The sequence below is a fragment of the Archocentrus centrarchus genome, chromosome 14 (assembly GCF_007364275.1).
Source record: "Archocentrus centrarchus isolate MPI-CPG fArcCen1 chromosome 14, fArcCen1, whole genome shotgun sequence".
NCBI classification, from domain to species: domain Eukaryota; kingdom Metazoa; phylum Chordata; class Actinopteri; order Cichliformes; family Cichlidae; genus Archocentrus; species Archocentrus centrarchus.
Window position 1 is genome coordinate 21,071,577 of NC_044359.1, and position 21,460 is coordinate 21,093,036.

Sequence of the window (21,460 nt, forward strand, 5' to 3'; positions counted from 1 at the left end):
GCACTTAGAACCTTATCAATCACATGCTGTAGAAATCATCATCAGAGAAAGAAAGAATAAAATATCTTATATAATTAGATGATCTTGTTAAAACTGCGTACTCAAATAGCCATTATTATTCATTACAATCCATTGCTTGGCCAGAACCACTTGTCACATGAAAGCTATTTGAAACTAAATTTCCTGTTTTATTCGCATAATTGTGAGCAGCAGAGTGATGACAGATTGAGAAGGAAAATAAATCACCGATCGATTAATCCCCTAGACTAGATCTGAACAACTCATGGCTGCCGCTGATGGATCACCTTTGCTAATCTCGTAAAAATTATATTTTTCAAAATCTAAAAGGATGCCAGGATGATTTAGTATAACACGGCACTGCTGTCCATATGAGAATACATCTAATACATACACGAGATAACATCTTCTCTTTGTTTATTAAGCAAGAATTACAAAGCACCTTTGCAGATGTGATATATTACACCTTCACATGGCACACTGATGTAGCACACTCAAAATAACTAAAAGATAATGATAACGTGCAGCAGAGGTAGTGTGTCATTTGCTGCAATCAAAAATCTGTCAGAGACATAGAGAAAGCTTTTCAATGGTATGAATCATTGTGCTGCAAGTACACTGCCCTGAGCTACACGGTAAAAGTACCTGCTATATATCTGTTGCTCGTGTGTTGCGACCCTAAAATCTGACCTCTGCCTGGGTCAGGTCAAGTGGAAAAAAAAAAATGATAAAGTAAAAGTAGAATTTATTAGCTTCATTAAATTAAAGCAGGTGCCAACACATTCATTTATTCAGTGCAGTAGATACACAGAACTTCATTAACTTGCTCAGTACAACTTGTCTATTTGGCAGTGTTATCAGCCTTTTTTCTCCGCCTGTTCATTTTACGTTATTATTGATATGTTAATATTTTACAGCCCATAATGTCAGCAGAGGCAATTATGTAAAATGATCTTAACATCTCAACAAAGTGGCAGAAATGCCAAATAGATGCATAATATATTGGTTTTGCAGTCATATGTAAATTAACATTTGACATTTGAGCCCAACTTTTCTGCACCGCAGTGTCATGACAGCATTATTACGTTTTTATAAAACATTTTAGTTTGATAGTTTTCTTACTGTTTTGTAAGTTGGGAATGTTGCATCAGAGCAACTATGATGTAAAACCTTTCCTACAGCGCTGTAGCATTCAGCACTAAGTAGAACCAGCGTCATAATAAAGCTAATGCAGGTTTAAATAATTCTAGCCGGAGGTATGTTCCTCTACTGGAAAAGTAACACTCCTGGCTTCAGGCATCTGATGCTGCCGCACAAGCTGAAGTCAGCTGATCCTGCCACGTTTTCTGTGTAGGGCTAAGAGTCAGTTGGCTGTGTTTCAGGAGCATTTAGTGTCAAAATTTGCCTTGATTCAATTTCCAACTACTAATTTGCTCCAATTTTTTGTAATTAATAATGGAGACATGTGCCTTCGTAATGGCAGATTTACCCACAGTAGCATGCAGACCCTGAAATCTTTCATTAAAAATGACTGCACCACACAGATCCCAGTGAATGTCCCTATCAAGGTGGATGTTTATGTGATAAACAGATGGAGCTAAATTACCCTCAGAGAAAGAAACCAGAAAAGGGTGAGACGGGTTAGATTCATAAAAATTTTTCTCTCACCATTCAGGTATTGCATGTATGGCAGCAGAGTTACATTATAGGATTTCAATCATTTTACATGTTTAGCAGTGATTTTTCAAGCTTTTTTTAGAGACCCCTTCTTGTCCATATTTCTAAACCTAATCCACAACTTTTGTTCCCCCCCCCGCCCTTAATGCTTTTGTCTTGCATGCACATCCAGGTGAGAAGCCTCATCAGTGCAGCATCTGCTGGCGCTCTTTCTCCCTGAAGGATTACTTAATAAAACATATGGTGACACACACGGGGGTGCGGGCCTACCAGTGCAGCATCTGCAACAAGCGCTTCACCCAGAAGAGCTCTCTCAACGTCCACATGCGGCTGCACCGTGGAGAGAAGTCCTATGAGTGCTACATCTGCAAGAAGAAGTTCTCACACAAGACCCTGCTGGAGAGGCACATGGCCCTGCACAGCACAGCCAGCGCCATCACCGGGCTGTCAGGGAGTGCAGGTACCCCAGGTCCTGTCTCCATTCCCATACCTATGGCTGTCCCTGAGCCTGGAGCTGGAGTGGTTGCCCTCGCCATGCCAGTAAGTGGAGGTGCTGGAGTAGGGGCTGGGGTTGGAACAGGAGTGGGTGTAGCTGCAGAAGCGAGCTGCCAAGAAGGGACCACCTACGTATGCTCCGTCTGCCCTGCCAAGTTTGACCAAATGGAGCACTTCAATGACCACATGCGAATGCATGTCTCCGATGGATAAGTACAACTAGATAAACTTCTTTCAAAAAGAATGACAAATAAAATGGCACTAGATTTTCCTTTTCTTATTTTGAGGTATGAAGAGTAATGAGTATAGACACTGGCACATTAAGTTTCCCAAAAAAAAAAAAAAGATTTTTTTTTCTGTTATTCTAAAAGAAAAAAAAAAGATGGTGGCCTTAAGGCTTAGTAGTTTGATATTGATCTACTGGATGGATCCTAACTACAGGCCTCTAAATGTATGCTTTCCTAAAATACTGATTTATGTGTTGAACACTACCGAAAGGCCTACGAAAGAAACACATACACACAAACACACCTTTTGTGTCGACATGTCTGAATGAATATACATGTATGTGTTTGAACGTTTGTGTATTTGCCTGTGTCCGTTTATCCAACTGTGTGTGTGTGTGTGTGTGTGTGTGTGTGTGTGTGTGTGTGTGTGTGTGTGTGTGTGTGTGTGTGTGTGTGTGTGTGTGTGTGTGTGTGTGTGTGTACATTGCCATGAAACATATATCATGGCAGTTGTGAACCCATATTGACCAGTTTGGAAACTATAGATGTCCAAGCTTACTGTGGTATAATTTACAACAACAATAACAAGAAAAAAAAAACATCTGGGGTTGGGCTACGTATTCCCTCTAAAAATACTGATGGTCACAAGATTGCCTTCTTATATTAAATAAAATAAAGGAGAGTAGTTAATTTGACACTGGGTTTTATTTATTCCTATTGTATTAAGGGATTATAATGCAGCCATTGTCAAGGTACCAGTTTCAATCATTTTACTGAAATGTAACTTCCTATCAATGGTGATGGGGACAAATATTTCTCACATGCTTTATAATTATTGTCCATGCATTCTGATGGTAAAGATGACTAAATTATGGTGTGTTGATGAGACAGTATTTGAGCAAAAATCTGTTTCTTTTTTTCTGAAGTTTGGAGTTTAACTCATTTGCATACACTGCCACTAATATCTTAAAAAGACTGTTAAGGCTAGTAGACCTCTTCCATGTCAAAACATAAGAAAAAAAGAAAGATTGTTTTTGCTGATGGTTTTTATTTAGCCTTTTACATTCATAGTTTTTTGGCAGGTTGGAATATGCGACTAAACTCTCTCCTTCATAATTGCTGCTCCTCAACTTGCACCTGACTGTTATGGGATATAGATTAAAAAAAAAAAAAATTGTCACTTCAACTATTGTTGTTATTGAGTAGCCTACATGGTTTTAATTTGATAATTGAATTTGAATCTTGGGGAGGGGTTAGGCTAGTTGTTGATTGAAACAGTGTTGTTTAGGAGTGGATAATTTAATTTGAATCAAATTTGAAATGAAAATAAATGTCACCCCTGATCTCAGATTACCTGTATAACCTGTTTAATAGTATTGCAAAGCTGTTTGAGCAGATGGGAGCGAAATGCATTGCTTTTCATGTTCTAGCTCTCCCTGAAGGCTCAAATAGTGCGCAATGTTTTTGAAAGGAAATACAGTCTGAAAGCAAAACAAGTAGCTCCATTGACTGATTGATATCACACTGTTTCATGATATACCACAAGTTGCAAATGGACTTTGTAGACAATAGCATACATTCCTAATTTTACTAAAAACTAGACACAGCATGTACAGAATAGATTTGGAAGCTAGTGTGTGCAAGTTGTCATCCATGCATCACATCACTTAAGGCTCATTTCTGATATTTCAAATTTTTTTTTATTGCTTTTTATCCAAAATAGGACACACACAGACACACACACACAGACACGCACACTCACAAACTCCGACACACACGCAACTGCCTGCAACTGCAATCTGAAGGATTTGCTCATTTATGTGAGCAAACACTTTCGTAGTTGTATTATTAAAAGAATAACTAACTGCATACAGGGGTCTTAAAAAGACCCACTGTCGATTTTAAAAAAAAAGTGCTATTTTGCACATTTTCTTAAAATGCCTGTGCTTGATATTTAATCATTTTCCTTAAATGAACTATGATTTTCTTTTATTCAATTTCAAAGGAAAAAAAACATTTTTTTTTTAAATCTTGATAAGTGGACTGCATTATTTTCTTGCATATATGTTGCACTGCTTAAACCAATAAGTGCACTACTGTTAAGAGAGATATTATAGTTTTAGAAAAGAGGATTTTTTTGAAATCTAACATTTGGTTGTAGAGTTCACATGTAATAGAATAGCTTTGTTTCAATTTCTTCATTAAGTAATTCAGCGATTCTTGGCTTTTGTTATTGCTTGCAGTTACCTACAGTATATACTTGTGCCGTGTTAATGCAAGCACCTATTTTTATTTAAACCTGTACCATTACGTGTGCTCATCTATGTTTTAACCTTTGAATTCACTCTTCTATGGAGTCACTTCCCTATAATAGTTTATTCAATTGCATTTCTTTAGTAACAGAGCAGAATTTTCCTATGAGAACATCAAAGCCAAACAACATTAACAGTGAAACAACAACAGTAATAATAGACAAACTCCCATCCAACGCTGTTGGCGGAGGTAAAAATAATAATAATAACTATTATTATATTATTGACATTAAAACATTTATAAAGTGTGTGTGTGTAACATAAATGATACGTGTCCTAGAACAAGTTTTTCTGTGGGTTTAAAGGTGTAGGGAGGTGATGGAATGCAGCTTCTTTGATATCTGTCCGTCAGTTGTACACAGTTGTGTCCCTACCTTAGTCTTTGTATGTCTGTGAGTGTCTGTGTGTGTGGTATATAGCCTAATCAAATTGTTGATAAGTGGAATATCTGAACTGTAGGGCTTCCTTTGCAATATGCAGCGCAGGTACTATGAGAAGCAGCTCTCCAAACATTTTTGGGCTAGTAAGGCACCTGTAACAGTCGTTCTGAGATTTTACTCAAGCTTTGGTCAAGTACTGTTGACTTCACTGTACCGGATTGGAGAAGTTATGTCAAGCATTTTTGATGCTAAATTCCATATAATTGCTACTAGATTTCACATCAGTGTGGAGTCAGTTTCAGGTGAAGTCGAGTGATGAACATGTGAGACCCGGAGAGATCAGTGTTCTGGTTTCTCCTCATCTAAAACAGAGATATAAAAAAGAAAAAGAAGAAATGCAAATATTGGCCACACCTGAGAAATACACTGAAAAACCGTGAGGTTAGTCCTCAGTAAAAGTAGCACATTATTTAACGTTTGATTGGGCCCGTCTCCTACGGTGTGCATATAAGCCTAAACTATATGGTTCCTGTTTGTAGCTGTTGTTGCCAGGATGGCAATATTGCTGCATGCTAGTGCTCTATTTGTCTCTACACAGCACGTGGAGGGTAATCTCATGCCTTAACAGACAATGCACTAAATAGAAATATGTAAGCAACTGCCGAGATCTCTTTCCAACAGTATTGCCACATGTATGGCACACAGCTCATGATGTTGGTGTTTGTTGTCTGTTCAGTACCAAGTAAACACTGCCAAACTAACATCATCACTTCTTTAACAGCAAAGGCAGACACATTAATCAAATTGTTTCAGTGTAATGTGTGTATTCAGTAATCTAGCATTCCTTCATGGCACCTAAATTTTACATATTTTGTGTGAACACATATATCAAATGCACTATTGACTGTAGCTAGATGAGTACAACCAGCTTTGTGGTATCATTGGTCTAAATAGTAGGTTAAGTAGCTTGATGTTGTTTTTTTGTTTTGTTTTTTTCCAAATATTTGATTTCAGAATTACACTATCAATCGTTTCTCTATCACTTTTTTTGGAATAACAAAAGTAGCCAATCTCAGCATTATCTGGATGAGGGCTAATAACTCGTCCCGTCGTCAGTTGACTTCTTGTATCATAAGGTGTTTGATAGCAGACCAGGCTCGGAAGGGGAAGAAACTTCTCTCCAGTGTGTCATAACGTGCTTATAGCGTGCCCAGACTTTTTTACCCCCCCCCCCTTCCCCTGTTGGATTAGCATCACATGCTCTTCACTGTCCATAGTTATATATTCCTTATACTGCTTCAGATACTCGTGGTGGTGCTTAATTCTCTTTTCTCAGTGTTGCAAAAAAAAAAAAAAAAAAAAAAGTCGGTTAAAAATTGTTGAAAAGTTGCAACATTATCCAGAAAAAAAGTCCTTATCTCAATCGTGCTTCTTCTAGTTGTTAGACTAGACTTTATGTTTGCAAAGTGTACGCATATTTTCCTGAACAAAACATATTGAAAAGTAGATAATAGTCTTGAGCCTGCAGCTGTTTGTATTGTGTTTCAGATATATTCCTGTTTATGTTTTGTTTATCGTAGTGTAGAGACACAGGGTCTACAGTACATTGTTGTCCTTCTTGCAGTAAGTTTAATTCATTGTTATACTTCTTTATTTCGGAGTTCCTTCTGCTTTTCTCTGGTGGTCATAGTGGTGTTGTTTATACATACATAGCTTCGCGCGACTGGGTAAAGAATAGTCGGTTATTTTTCACAGTGTACTATATATATGCATATATGCTTTGCATTTAGTTGAAAACAAGGAAATGGAAGATAGTAATGGTGAGGGTGATACTGAGTAAGGAACAGGTTCATTTTATTCTGATAAGCATGTGTCTGTCTTCCTGTTTGTCTTTAAGTCTGTCTCCACACATTTTAAGTCCGATTTCTGTTATTTAGGCATGAATAAAGTCACAAAGTAGAAAACACATGAACGCATTCATATAATACTTAACAGCATTTTTGTCCTTCAGTACAGTACACATAAGAATGAAATAGATAACTTCTTACAAATAAACTATATATATTTTAAGTATCACCATCTCCACACAGATAAAGAATACATTTTCAGATAGTTTGATAAAATTGCAGCTAGAATATACAATACCTTGTGTGATATAGGGAGTATGCCTATCAAGTGCCTATCAGTACATACAGCAACTATACAGAATATTCATAGTTTTTCTCTCCTACATTGCACAAATACAGAATATACACAGTGGACTAATAAAAAAAAAAAATACTATTTATACTATTACTGCTAAAACCTGGTGGTTGTGAGTGCATCCTAAGAGAACCCTTTAAATACCTGAAATGCTCTATTCATATACAGTAAAGACTACATCTGCTAGTTTTATTTTTTAACTTACATGTATACAGTTTGGAGGATGAAAAGATTTAAAATGCAATCACTTACATATCTGAATGTCTTCATAAAAATATGCAAATACTCTTAGATTGTTTAGATGGCAATTGGAAATAAAATATGAAATCTTAATATTGAATAGCCATTTGTTTTTCCTGTGACATTGCTCTCTGTCATAGATGAGGCTTTTTTTTTTTTTCAACTTTTCACATTTGCAAACAAGCCATATACTGTAATGTACTGTATGTTTGGGGAGAAAGGGCAGTGGCATTTTGTGAACAGCAGGGGGAGCCACACATCAGCCAGAAGAGGTGAAGTTTACACACTGCCTGCCACAGTGGACAAGAAAAAAAACAAGTTATATTGAATATTTTCAAATCTCTTTGTTGGTAATTATTTCTGTTAATTTTTTTATATTATAATAACATCAATAGGAATGCCAGTAGTTACCTCTGTTGGGGCTTTCTTTACATGAATGAAATGGTTTGCAGTCTGCAGGATCTGAAAGCTGCTTTAAGGTTCTTAGTTGGTTTCAAAGTACACTGTGTGCAAATCACACTAGGTGTGCTTTGACCTTGATGGCAGGCCCGTCCAAATGCAAGCCAATGCCCAATTTCCCCACAATGATCATTAAAGTTTTATCTTATCGTACAGCCTTGTTGTTGATGTACAGCTTGAAATTGTAAAGGAGCAACGAGCAATGTGGAAAAGGAAAAAAAAAAAAAAGTAACTGGTTATTAAACATTATACTGGCTGATTTTTATGACCACAATTTGGAAATAAAATGAGATTGCAAATTGAAAGTTTTGGCTACAGATAAACAGCGCTTTCCTGAACAACGGTCTTTAGGTGGTTGGATGAAAAAAAAGAAAAGAAAATACAGTAGAATAAAAAAAAAAAACACACACACACACAAATCAAGTTTCAGGACTGAGTGGCTGCTAGATAAAAGGCTTTGTGATGGCTTATTATTTTGTCCCCTGTGGACTAATTACCACAGTTTTCTCTCTAACCTTCTCCAGCCTAGTTACGGTGCCAAATTTGGGGAGGATGAGGGGAGACTTTAAATGATAAAATTATAACAGTAAGAAAGAAGCAGAGAAAAAGAAAAAGAGAAACAAATCTTTTTTTTTTTTTTTTTTTTTTTATGTGAGACATTTTGTAACATTAAATGCAGCATACCAAAAGCAAGTGATTGCCTCTATTTTGAATCTTTGAATCCTCCATAATGCATAGTTTTCAATTAAATTAGGAGAAAACAGCTATGATTAACAAAAACACACCTAGTTTCATAGACATTTACTGTTAAAATGAAGCATTACAAATATAGGCAATGTGATATAGCTAGTCCCTGTCATCCAACCGTCACACTATGACATACTCAGAAAACAGCGTCCATTTTTTTTTTTTTATTTAAGGGTTTTACAGACATAATGAAGCAGCTCTTCAGATTTTCAAGTAGGCACAGCTATACTAAGCTATTGCAATATCTAGATTTTATTTACTATTCTCCGAACATGCAGTTATTACTCTATCCCAGATGTGTTTTTTTAATAAAACATCATCAGGTAACTACCATCGAACAGTCCAAATGAAGCATGCAGTCCTGTCTACACAGCTTTTTTCTGGTGGGGGAGCACTTTGTTTTTTTAAGAGTCCCTCGATAACACACATTCGGTATCGTTTCTTTATCACACTGATGAGGGGGACTCAGACTCTGAAGACTAAACACTGAGCCTCTTTGTGTTCTCGGTCACTCTGGTCTTTTTGGCTTAGTTCAACTGGATGAGATGATTAGGTTTTAAAGTGTGCAGCAGCGTAACTAAAAACATGCATTCCTGTTTAAGACCAGCACATTCCAACTTTTAGTCTGGCATTCATTTTCCACACTTAACTAACCCGACATGAAAGAGAATTCCCAGCACTTAATTGTTTTTTACAAATCTGTTGAATAGTCAATCGTGTGGCAGCAAACGCTGCTTATCACATGTTTAGGAAAATTTACATTTCCCTAAAATTTACCCACTTTTTTTTTTTTTTTTTTAAGATCTCATCTATCTCATCATTTATTTCAAACTTTGCCATGAGATCACAAACCTTTATAAGCTTTGAGCACAGCTTACGCTTGTGTGGACTGGTTTTATAGACAACATACACAATGCTATCGTTCTGTCTCTCTCTGTGTGTGTAGGTCACACTCTAATAATGCAGAGACACACAATTAAAAAATAAAATAAAATAAAAAGCAAAAAAGAGAAGTCAAGGTTCTTCACCGTGATGTTGGCTGTGATCTCAGCCAGCACATATTCTGCCATCACCGAAGACTTAGATGAAAAGTTTCAGCACTGTATCTTCATAAAACGGGCAGGTGGGGGTAATTTGCAAAAAACGGGGGCCATGGTAATCATTAGAAGCTAAATAAGACACACACACACACACACACACACACACACACACACACACACACACACACAAAAACGTACTAGACAATGTTTGTTGACAAACCAAAGAAAGGTTAGGACAATTTTAAGTTTTTGGAGAAATTAATTTTTCTTTTTAATGTGTACGGGGCTCCTACAATTGGGCTAGATTGCCACAGTTATTATTATTATTATGATTACTATTAATATTATTGATTTTCTTTGTTTTTAATCTCATGGCAGGGTGCTTGTGAAAATGCATATATATTTTGTCACTTGTTTATAGTTTTGTGGTTGTGTTAATTTGCCTGTTGTAGACCAAAATAGTTTTTTTTTTCTTTTTTTTTTTATAAGAAATGCAACAAAACATAAAAATGAATCTGACACAATAGCTGTGATGTAAACTATTGCATGTTAAAACATGTATAAGATTGTAAATCTTGCATTGTTCCTCTGGCAAAACATATTAATTATTGGTTATGTTGTCTATACACGCATTTAGCAGATCAGTGTACACCTTTTCACCTTCACATTGGATTGTGTCTAATATATTTAAAGCTGTCCCTAGAATACTAATCTGACATTGTAACTTAGAATATATTCAGCCATTTATACTTGAGATGGACCAAGATGTTAAGTTTGCACATATTTGTAAGGTGTTTATTAAGCCAAAAAAAAAAAAAAAGAAAAAAAAAAAAGAGGAAAGCGAAAAATTATACACAACTTTAAGTCTCGACAATTCAAATCTAGTTGAGGTGCTCATGAACTATGAACAAATATTCTAGACCTTCATGTTCACTGAAAGAAAAGCATCAAAGCCATCACTGCGTCGTAAAAATAAATTCAAACCAAACTGTAAGATGGATTTAAACATGTGATTAGGTATTATTTATCAAAGCGATTCAAAGAAAGTATATTTTTGTAATAGCATCACATTGTCTGCAAGGAGAATGTAAATCATTTGGCGACAATTAGTTTTATAACTGTAAGGTCCAATTTTAGGTGAATCTGCTGTATTTGTTCATCCTGTGTATTCAAAAATAGGAAATTGAATTACTGTAATTCCGGCAGTGTTTTTTTTTTTTTTTACCTGGGCCGAAGATTTTAAATCAGAAATTACATGCACCCTATTAAAAAGCAGCTTAGCTTTGTTTTTGTTTTTTTTTCCTTCCATCATGCTTTCAGGCTTTTTGCTGCCATATCATGTACCTAGACGCTTTTGTAAACATGCACTTGAGCTGAACTTTGAGATGTGGTTATAAATATGTGTATATTTTGTCAGGCTTTTTTCTTTCTTTCTTTCTTTCTTTTTTTTTTTCTTTTTTTGCCAACCATAGCTTTTGATTTTATTATTTCCCTACAAAAATTACATCTCTTATATAGTTATGAACTTGGCAGAAGTGGAGCTGTTGTAGTAAAGTTAGTTAACATCACAACTAAGCAACCCTGAAATATATGCTGCAGTAATGTGTTCAGTTTGTTTTTGATAATTTATGCTCCAAGTTGGTTTGTATTTTATTATTATTATTATTATTGTTATGAAACAAGCTTGTTTGAAATGTATTGACTGCTGTTTTAAAATAGGGGATAAAGTTTTTGGGGTTTTTTTTTTTTTTTTTTTTTTCATGTATGTGCGAGGATGTTTTTATAATATGATTTGTCAAACACTGGACTGGAGTGAGTTTTCCAACATTTCCAAGTTGAGAGATGTATTTGACAGACATAACTGCACAGACAACACCCGTTAGCACAGATGTGAGCTGACAGACAAAGCACATCCTCCCCTCTGTACACGGGAGGGTGACTAACATGGCTGCCATCCACCCATTCAAAATAGGAGTCATTTGGATATAAGGAGTTAAGGCATTTCCTTTGTGCTGGTTAATTGCATTCAGTGGGTGATGGTTTTATATATAATAGGAATTATTTATTAGGGATTTCCTTCAAAATTGTTGTATGGCATAGACTGGTGACAGATATTTTTTTCTTTTCTGGAAAAGAAAAACCATAAAGGGATACCACTTCACAGCTTTGAGTAGTTATCAAAATCACCTGGTATGTTCTTTCTATGGTAGAGCAGACATAACAGTTGCCTCTCATCACACCTACCACCACTTCTCAAACCAGATAAGAGATTTGCACTAGACTGATTTTGGTCTTACTCTAACAAAAGCAATATAATTCACTCGACACATATTTGAACCATAGTATCGGACGTTTGTCCCCCGCAGTGGGAATGCTGAGTAAATGGTGATATTTGACGTGTTTTACTTTGTTTTTCTATTCAAAGGTACAGAATTGGTTTTTTAAATGCACACGACATCCACGTATTGCTGTTTGTAGCAGGGTTCTATTTTTTTCCTTTCTTTCTTTTTTTTTTTTTTTTAACCCAGCAGTACCCTGAGTATTAGTGTCCAGATTTGAGGGGCATTAAAACTGTTGTTTCCTCCTGTGACTGGTTTTGGACAAATCAAGCAGCTCTTACAGATCTGAAGTGAGAGTGGGGATGTTATGAGGGAAGAAATCGTTCACCATGAGTCAGTTGTCTTCATCACACAGCCAACATGTTTAGAGATAAACACAAATGCCAAAAGATAAACCCAGCTGTCCACTGTCGTGCACACCTTACCCTTAAAAACACTGGCATTCATTTTGTCACTTTCGTGATATTTTTATGGGATGATACAAAAAAAAAATGCTTTAAAGTGAAAGAATAATGAAAAAAGAAACCCAAATGCATCTTTTTTTGTTTTGTTTTTTTTGGGGGGGGAGGGGTTTGGGGGTCAATTAACACACCATCATTGGCTACTTATGTAGAGAATCTGTATCCACCAAAATGTATCATACATCATCCATTTTTCAATTACGGTCATTTCCCAACAGCATTAATTATCGACTTAAACGTCATTCTATTTTTCTGATAAATAAGTGTAAATTTTTCAAAAATTCACAGAGAGCAAAACGTGGCCATTTTATCTGGATGTAGTAGCTTTCCTGTTTTCACCGCTTTGTGGTGTTGTTGAAAGATGTTGCGGTTTGTCTAAATATGTTGCGTGTTAGAGGAAGCATAAGTATGTGCCTTCTTGTAATCTCCTTGGTGAGCTTGTTATTATTGAGAAGCTGAAGCCAGCCAATTGTGTTTGCACTAAAACCAAATTGCTTTTGTGATGTAGACTATTTAAGCAAGCTTGTTGCGTCACTTTAACCGTACAGTATGCATGAGGGTGAAATTGGTAAGTCTAGGGCTAGAGCTCTCATCTGTTGACCTGTAAACCAGTGCAGCTTAGAGGATCTTGTGAATATATCTTGGCTTAGTTTCGCATTTAGTTTTCAAATTCCATCTCCTTACTCATCGAGTTCTTCACAACAGTTAAAAGCAAAATGAAATAAAAAATAGAAAAAAAAAAAAGAATCAGATAACACATACCATTATACCGATACAATACAGCTTTTACTTTCACATGCCACAGTTAGAGTTACACAACTGCAGAAGAGATATTCATTTTTTTCTGAATCCATGGGAATGCATGAGTATACGAGGTCGCCTCAAGACTATTGGTCAAATTAATTTAGGTTGTTTTTGAAGACTTGTATTTATTACATATTTTGTTGACATCTAAGAAAGGCCTACATGCTTTTGAGTCTTACAAATGCACCTTATTCATGTCAGTCCATGTGGGGGGAAAAGAAAAAAGAAAAAAAAAAAAAAAAGGCTGGCAGTGTAATATCTCTGATTTAGCACCTTACTACACAGCATGTTTTCACTTTATGCCAGTTTAACTATTCTTCCATATGTATGATTTCAAAAATAAATCTCATTCTTTGTGAAATTGTTTCATGGGATGTGCCAAAGTTTGGAGGCGATCTCCCAAGTGTTTATGCTTATCATTTTCTTTTCCTCCTTCTTCAGTTATAGCAAGGGTATGTCAAAACTTTCCTATAACAGTGTGTGGAATCAATTTATCTCAGCAAACAGTATCATTACTTGCCATTTTACAATAAGCCCTGTATTTCACATATATTTACCAGTGATGTGTATTTGTTATTATAAAGAAAATAGCCGTAAAAGCTTCATTATGTTACATAATATTGTGACTTTTTTCGAAAAACTGTGAAGACTTATCTTGCATATACTTTATACAGAAGTATTAAGCCTTAATACAAAAGACTAAAAAAAGTGTGGAAGAATAAACTGATTGTTGCTAAGTAAGGATGATTTTTGTAAATGTTACCAGCACTTTTTTTGTAATTTTCACTCTCTGAGGTATTGTACAAGTTCAAGCTGTTTGTGAAGTTTGATTATGAAGGAATAAAAACTAGTACTTTCCTGTACTTCACAGAAAGTCTTTATGCTGTTTTCTTTTAGTGCTCTTTTCCCTGACATCTATGGACGTTTTCTAGTGAACGAATGCCCATAATAATAATAATAATAATAATATTAATGATAATAATAATAATCATATCTACAAAGGGTGAAAGTCTATGCCAAAAGGCTTCCACAGACTCCCATTTCACATCTGCGCTGCCACAAAGTGCAGTCTACCATCCAGTTTATCTTTAAAACCAGATAGATATATAGATGAAATGCTTGGAGTAAATTTATTCAAATAAATTACCCGTCACAGCTAAAATTAAGCTCATAAATAATATTAGCCTGGTGTGTTGTGGTGTGTGTTGATTCCAAACACAGTTGGAAGTGACGAGATAATGAACAACAAGCTGGAATGTATCCCAGAATGCACTGTGCAGAAGGCAGGGAACACCCTGGACAAGCTGTCAGTTGGTTACAAATCTAACAATGATTAATAAACAGTCGCAGTCGTACTTCACACCTACAGACAATTCAAGAGTACAGTCCACTTGACTCACAAGTGTTTAGACTGTGGGAGGAAACTGGCACAGCCAGTGTAGAAAGAACCACAGGGATGGTTTCAGCAGGAACCAAAGAGCAGGTTTGTCCCATTGCAAGGTGTGTTTTTATCCCCGGGGCTGCTGCAAAGTACATCACATGGCTTCATAAAGCCACAAATGATTCTTAGATATGTCCAAATCAAACTTGTTGGGTTTGGTCAGCTGATCTGGTCTGGAGCTTTCACACTGATCAACATACTGTGTGTGGACTAAGAACAACCAGAGCAAGATCAATATGAGTGTTTATTGATACTTATATTAAGACTTTGTGCTGCAAACCAGCAATAAGTGGGAAGTGGTACTCCTATTCCCACAACTAAAATGAAAAAAATAAAAAATTCCCAACCGCGACAAAAAGAAAAAATAAAGTACTTGAATAAGACTCATTAACAGATCATCAGATTTCTTTATACAGTCTGATAATATGACAGGTGTGATCTGGCAAACACATTATGCAGCAAGGGGGAGACAAAGAAGATAATGTGTGTTGTGTAAGTATTTTATGACTGCATTCAGGATGAAGGTTTTATTCAGCTGAATTAATTATTGGTGTTTTACGATTTCAGAATAAACTTGTCTAAGGAGAAACATTGCCCTACTGCCTTTGCATTTTATTCCCTGGCTAGACCCCCACTCTCAATATAAATAGGGAAATTTCCCCCAGAATGAATTGCCCTTTCTTTAATTCATATTTTTCAATAATTTAAAAATGAATCACTTGTTTATGTGAACAAACTAAAATGCATGACACACAAATCAGCAGTGTTTCATTTAAATTGATTCAAGACAGTGAGCAAAGAGTTCTGTATCTGTCCACTTTATTAGCAACTTTATGAACACTTTAATAACATTTGTTATTTTAAATGCACTGGACAAATATTCTTTACTTTGTCAGGCTCTTAGTGTGATTTGTCATAAGGTGTTGTACTACTTTTTACAATAAAATAGAGGAGCAATAACATTTAAGTTACAATACAGTCTACAGTAATACACCATCACTCTGTAATGTATCAACATCTCTTTCAGAAACTAACCATACAGGTAAGCAGGTCTGTGTTCAAACATTAAATTCAATATAGCAGTACACTGCCTGGGTGTTCGCGATGGTCATTTGTCCCACTTGGGACAGGATGACCCTTCGTTTTTGTCACAGTACTCCGATAAGATTTAAAGCTTGTTTGAGCTTTAGACACGCCTCATTGAGAAACGCGCAGTGGGAGCGCTTTAGCAGAGCTGATCTATTTTCACGCTGTAGGCTACTGGCGCCCCCTGCTGTCAGTATTCAATATCTCAGGCTAAGTAGGGGATTGGAACCAGATTGCACTTTGAAACTTGTGTATGTGCCTGTTTAATGCCGTCTTACCTTTAAAGATAACATTTTTCTTCAACATACATGTACCTGCTAAGTTTTCCTTAAACCTTCTCTCTCACTGTATGTAATATATAATATGCTAAGTTATACTACACCATAATACAGGATTTCATATTTAGGAAAAAAGTGGAATTTTTTTTCCTTCTCATGATGCTGCCTGACTGCAGATATGACTACTCAAGTAAGTATTCATCTACTTAACACGAGCCACACCTTGTAATCATGCTTGGCATTTAGGTTGGCCAAGCCCAACCAAATTCCATAACAAAACGTATGAGGGGTGTGAAACTAGATTTTCATTCAGCTGGCATCACAGAGATGCATCGTAGCGCTTCTATAATTTTCTACTAGATTTAGGGCAGTATTAATTCACGTATTTAAATGTCCAATGAGATGGATATATTTCTAAGTAAATTCTTATGTATCACCAAACTAAACTTCACAATATATTTCTCCTAAGATCCACATTTCCTCTGCTGTTTGAATAACAATCTGCAATACTGACACAATTTGGACATGCTGTGAAAGATAACCTAGAAATAAAACCTCAATAGGGTCAGAAATTTAATACAAATTAGTTGTGCTGCTAACATTTTAAGTGGCATAACAGAGGAGTATTCGTTCTACTCTACAATCCTAGAAGTGACCACGGTCAAACCCAGAAAGGCTCAGGGAGATAAGCATGAGTAAATATAGCAGTTGGGTGTAATCCACTTCGTGCATTTCATTATCCGAGTGAGTGTTCATCCCATGCTATAACAGTGTAGGAGACAGTAGACATCAATTGTTTAGTTTGTTCCCCACAATAAATTTATTCAAGTTGGGACCATACAAACCTAGTGAATGACAGGAGGAGGTATCATTTTTCTTTTTAAACAGGAATGACATTGGTAAACAGGGTGTGGAACGTTTAAAATCAAAGATGCACAACGTACAGCCATCTCTCAGTATTGGTGAGACGTTTGTTCCCATAAATAAGGCAGAACGCAGAGTCCGTAGAAATGGAAAGTTATTACATTTAGCCAAATTGGACAGTGATGTGACAATGTGAAGAATTAGATGACCTTCTTCAGCTCATCGTACAACACCAGCACGAAGGCGCCGCCCATGCCTCTGAGCACATTGGACCAGGCTCCCTTGAAGAAAGCCTTACTACCCTCATCGCGTGCGATCTTGCGCCAGCAATCAATGGTCCCACTGTACATGATTTCAGCTAAGGAAGGAAAGAAAAAAAAAAGAGTTAAATATGAAATAAAACCTAACATACAACAGACAAAATATACCAGATTACTACAAATAAATGTACCTCCTTTGCGTCCGGACTGCATCATCATACGTCTACGGACAGTATCGAAGGGGTATGAAGTCAGGCCAGCAACAGCTGTCACAGTCTGCGCAATCATCCAGCTCACCACTATATGGGTGTTCTTGGGGTCTGGAAGCATACCTGCAAGCACAGAAGGAAAAAAAAAAAAAATTACAAACCCAGTAGATGCAGATTGACCTCTTAGTGATCAGTGTGAAATGAACATACCCTTAGCTGTGTCATAGATGCCGAAGTATGCAGCCCTGTAGATAATGATGCCCTGCACAGACACATTGAAGCCCTGGTACAATCCTTTCAAACCATCAGACCTGAAGATCTTAACCAGGCAGTCACCGAGACCTGTGAACTCTCTCCCAGCTCCGGCCTTTCCCACATCAGCTGCCAGACGGGTACGGGCGAAGTCGAGGGGATACACGAAACAGAGGGAGGTGGCTCCGGCAGCACCACCAGAGGCCAGGTTACCAGCAAAGTACCTCCAGAACTGCGTGCGCTTGTCAACGCCATCAAGGAAGATCTTCTTGTACTTGTCCTTGAAGGCGAAGTTGAGGGCCTGGGTGGGGAAATATCTGATGACATTGGCAAGGTTACCTCTCCAGAAGGAAAGGACTCCCTGCTCCTTGGGGATACGGACAACGCAGTCCATGATACCCTTGTACTGCTTGTCAGCTGTGATCTGCTTACTGGCATGCTGGACCTAAATAGAAGAGAAAAACAAAACACATATTTAGATTAAAAAAATAAAATAAAATCAGGAAGCTAAAGAACTGTTTTACAATGACAATGCTAATGTCCCCTTGTTGTGACCTTGACGGTATTAACAAAAATGCTAAAAAAAAGCACAGGAGTGTAATTTTAACCGAGCTATTAGCAATTAATGACAATAATTGCTGTGCTGAATTCTGATCTGACACCGGCTAATTTGAAGCTGATCAACCACCTCTTAACTTCATCATCCTAATAGAGTAAGACAGCCAGTGATCACTAAATACAATATTACTAAGTGCAGGCCATAACACAAAATCGTTCTGCAGGCTGAACAAGAAAAGAAGCAAATCTTGCTGACCCGGCTGTAATTGCCTACCACCCGGGCTTTAGCATAGCAGTCACGCTAAATGCTGGCTAACATCCGGGGGGTACACGGGCCACCGTAATGATTCACCGCCAATTTTTTGGCGAGAACAGTACAATCATGTTATGCTCATGTAACTACACATGAAACATAAGAGCTTTAAATACACCTGAGACGCTACCGGCTGTTAGTACAAAATGTTCCCGTGTGACTACAACTGTTTGTCCTTTGTTAGCTACACCGGCTAAGGTTAACGTGTAATAAAGCTAGCGTTAGCAGCCCGGCTCGTGTAGGTCATTTCCCCATCCTGCGATGACCTCAAATCCTTGAAGCAGTCACTCTTTTACGAGTTTCACCGTTTCAACATAATAGTAAAATGAAGAAGCTATAACTCTGAGCTTAACTATATGCTACGTCAGCAGAGATCAATTAATGCTTTTAAACTGTCGTTAGTAAAGATTACATGAGCTAGCCGGCTAGCGGCTTCCGCAAGTCAATAGTGTTACCTGAAGGAGAAGCTTCACTCTTTCGATAGGGGCGACGGCTGTTTTGGAGATGGCAGCGGAAATACCACCGGCCAAGAAATCCTTGGCGAATGAAACAACTTGATCACTCATATTGCGATGTTCTTGATGTGCCTTTCAGGTAACCAGCAAATACAATAACGCCCCTCTGCCCTCTGCGGCTGATGGCCTGCACCGACAAAATGGCCGATTGTGTAGCTGCGCTGAGGATTTATTTTAAACGTTAGATCGCGATACTACACGAGAACTAACCCTCCCTCAACTCACCCACTGCTCCGCCAATTAAACGGTTCAGATTGTGTTGTCGTCACTTTACGTAGGTTTCTCGACCTCAAGCGAGTAATTCCTGAATTATAATTAAATTCACGTGAAGTGATTTAATTTTGAAGGAAAACCAAGCGAGACACTACGTGGGCTCGTTCCCGCTTTGGTTTCCCGGTCAGAATCACCACCGTGTGTAAAGAGAAAGTTGCATTTGCAAATTCGTGATCATTCGTAACTGATCTCATTCAACCAACGATCTTAAAGATGCGTAATCCCTATAATTACTGACGACTTATGATCTGTTATGGAACAGCTCTTAGCACAGCCCCTGTAGCTTTTCAGTGGGATATACAGGCCCACGCTACTCTATCAACAGAGGTTTTCACACTCTAGTTTTACCCTGGTCTATATATATTTCAACTAAACAGTTAAAATGCTGCCCCAGCCTGTGGATATTTCTCCAGATACCACGCAGGGTCAGCTGGGATGATATTAGATACTAGGTGTTTGATTTAATCTTCAAAATGGGCTTAAGCAGCATACTGTGATCACGCCTACGCTTGGGGTTTTCGAGAGAGCTGTGTGTGTGTGAGTCACTGTGCGACAATGCTGCAAATAAATATTTAACTTATCCAGTAGACAAAATCACATATGTACACCAGAGGGCGGCAAAAGACTTGGCATCACTTTAATTTGGCTGACAAATATCTATCTATCTATCTATCTATCTATCTATCTATCTATCTATCTATCTATCTATCTATCTATCTATCTATCTATCTATCTATCTATCTATCTATCTATCTATCTATCTATCTATCTATTTTTGCAATCAGAATATTGATCTGAAAGTGCCGAACATATTTGCTTTTACAAGAAGAGCTCTATAAGTTCTCAATAGGCTATTCTTGTTAATGTTTTTTTTTTTATTTTATTTGCTCATTCATTTCTATTACTGTCCACACAATATGACTGCCAGGTCTGACAGGCAGGAAGAAGAGAGTAAGAAGAAGAAGAAAAAGGTGAGAAAACAGAAGGAATAAGGGGACAGAGCACAGGTACACACATATGCACACATTTATATACATACACATATATAACATATAAACACACACACACTCTCTCTCTCTCTCTCACACACACACACACACACATACACATATACATGTACAGACACATATACATATACATACACACACACATAATCCTGCTGTGTTATGTTGTAGTGTATGTCTGTTTGCGTGCATCTATCTATCTCTCTATCTATCTATCTATCTATCTATCTATCTATCTATCTATCTATCTATCTATCTATCTATCTATCTATCTATCTATCTATCTATCTATCTATCTATCTATCTATCTATCTATCTATCTATGTTAGTGGTTCATGATTTTCTGGCAATTTATGAAGCCAGTTGATAGCTCATTACATAAAACCATAACCTCAGTAACACTGAACATATATGATTAGCTGTATTTTGAGTATTTGGATCTGTAACTTGCTCAGTTCTTACCTCTTGTGCAGTGTTGCCCACAAGGAGGTGCTGCTGTGATGCTGTGATGCCATGCACAGCAGTCAGTGTCCAGCCTTCTCTAAGAAATCCTGCCATACACCAGCTTCTGAAGGCAGATGAACTCACTTGGTACTGATGTGAGAAAATATTTGCATATTCAAAATTTCATTTATGTTAGAAGCACCTGAAGCACCCTGGAAAAAATGTTTGGTTTGCATGGAAGGTCTTGTGTCGCCCTGTGATTTTTACAGTTCCTTTTTAAATGCTTTGTTTGGCCGCATGTGCATTTTAATGCCAGTCACTGTCCACTTGTATTTCTTGCTGCCACTTGAGAATACAGTTAAACAGGATGTGTAAATTAATCCATTAATTCCTCTGCTTTTAATTACAGTAAGAACAGCAGGTCAATTGCATGCACGTTGCAATTTTTAATTGCTTTTGTTCTCTCTTATTGAGAGGCAGCTGTGGGTGTATTTAATCATACTTTGAGTGCAGTATTTTAAAAACTGGTAGGCTTGTGAACTTCATGAAACCACAAACAAAT

The 21,460-nt window shown here is 37.1% G+C and overlaps 2 protein-coding genes across 4 annotated transcripts in view; one reads left to right on the plus strand and one right to left on the minus strand.

Annotated features, from left to right (window-relative positions):
* The window catches only part of zbtb20 (zinc finger and BTB domain containing 20), a 34,422-nt gene extending 20,158 nt beyond the window's left edge, over nt 1-14,264 (plus strand). For all 3 annotated transcript variants that reach the window (XM_030745774.1, XM_030745775.1, XM_030745773.1), the window contains exon 4: nt 1,868-14,264. In XM_030745774.1, the coding sequence (XP_030601634.1) occupies nt 1,868-2,403 (536 nt within the window). In that variant the 3' untranslated portion in view covers nt 2,404-14,264. The remainder of the gene's footprint in view (nt 1-1,867) is intronic.
* A 2,735-nt stretch (nt 14,265-16,999) lies between these two features.
* On the minus strand, nt 17,000-19,328 carry si:dkey-251i10.1 (ADP/ATP translocase 2). Its single transcript, XM_030745605.1, has 4 exons — nt 19,118-19,328; nt 17,750-18,236; nt 17,522-17,662; nt 17,000-17,428 (listed from the first exon to the last, which is right to left on the minus strand). The coding sequence occupies exons 1-4, from the start codon at nt 19,226-19,228 to the stop codon at nt 17,271-17,273; spliced, it is 897 nt and encodes a 298-aa protein (XP_030601465.1). The 5' UTR covers nt 19,229-19,328; the 3' UTR covers nt 17,000-17,270.
* Between the last annotated feature and the right edge of the window lie 2,132 nt (nt 19,329-21,460).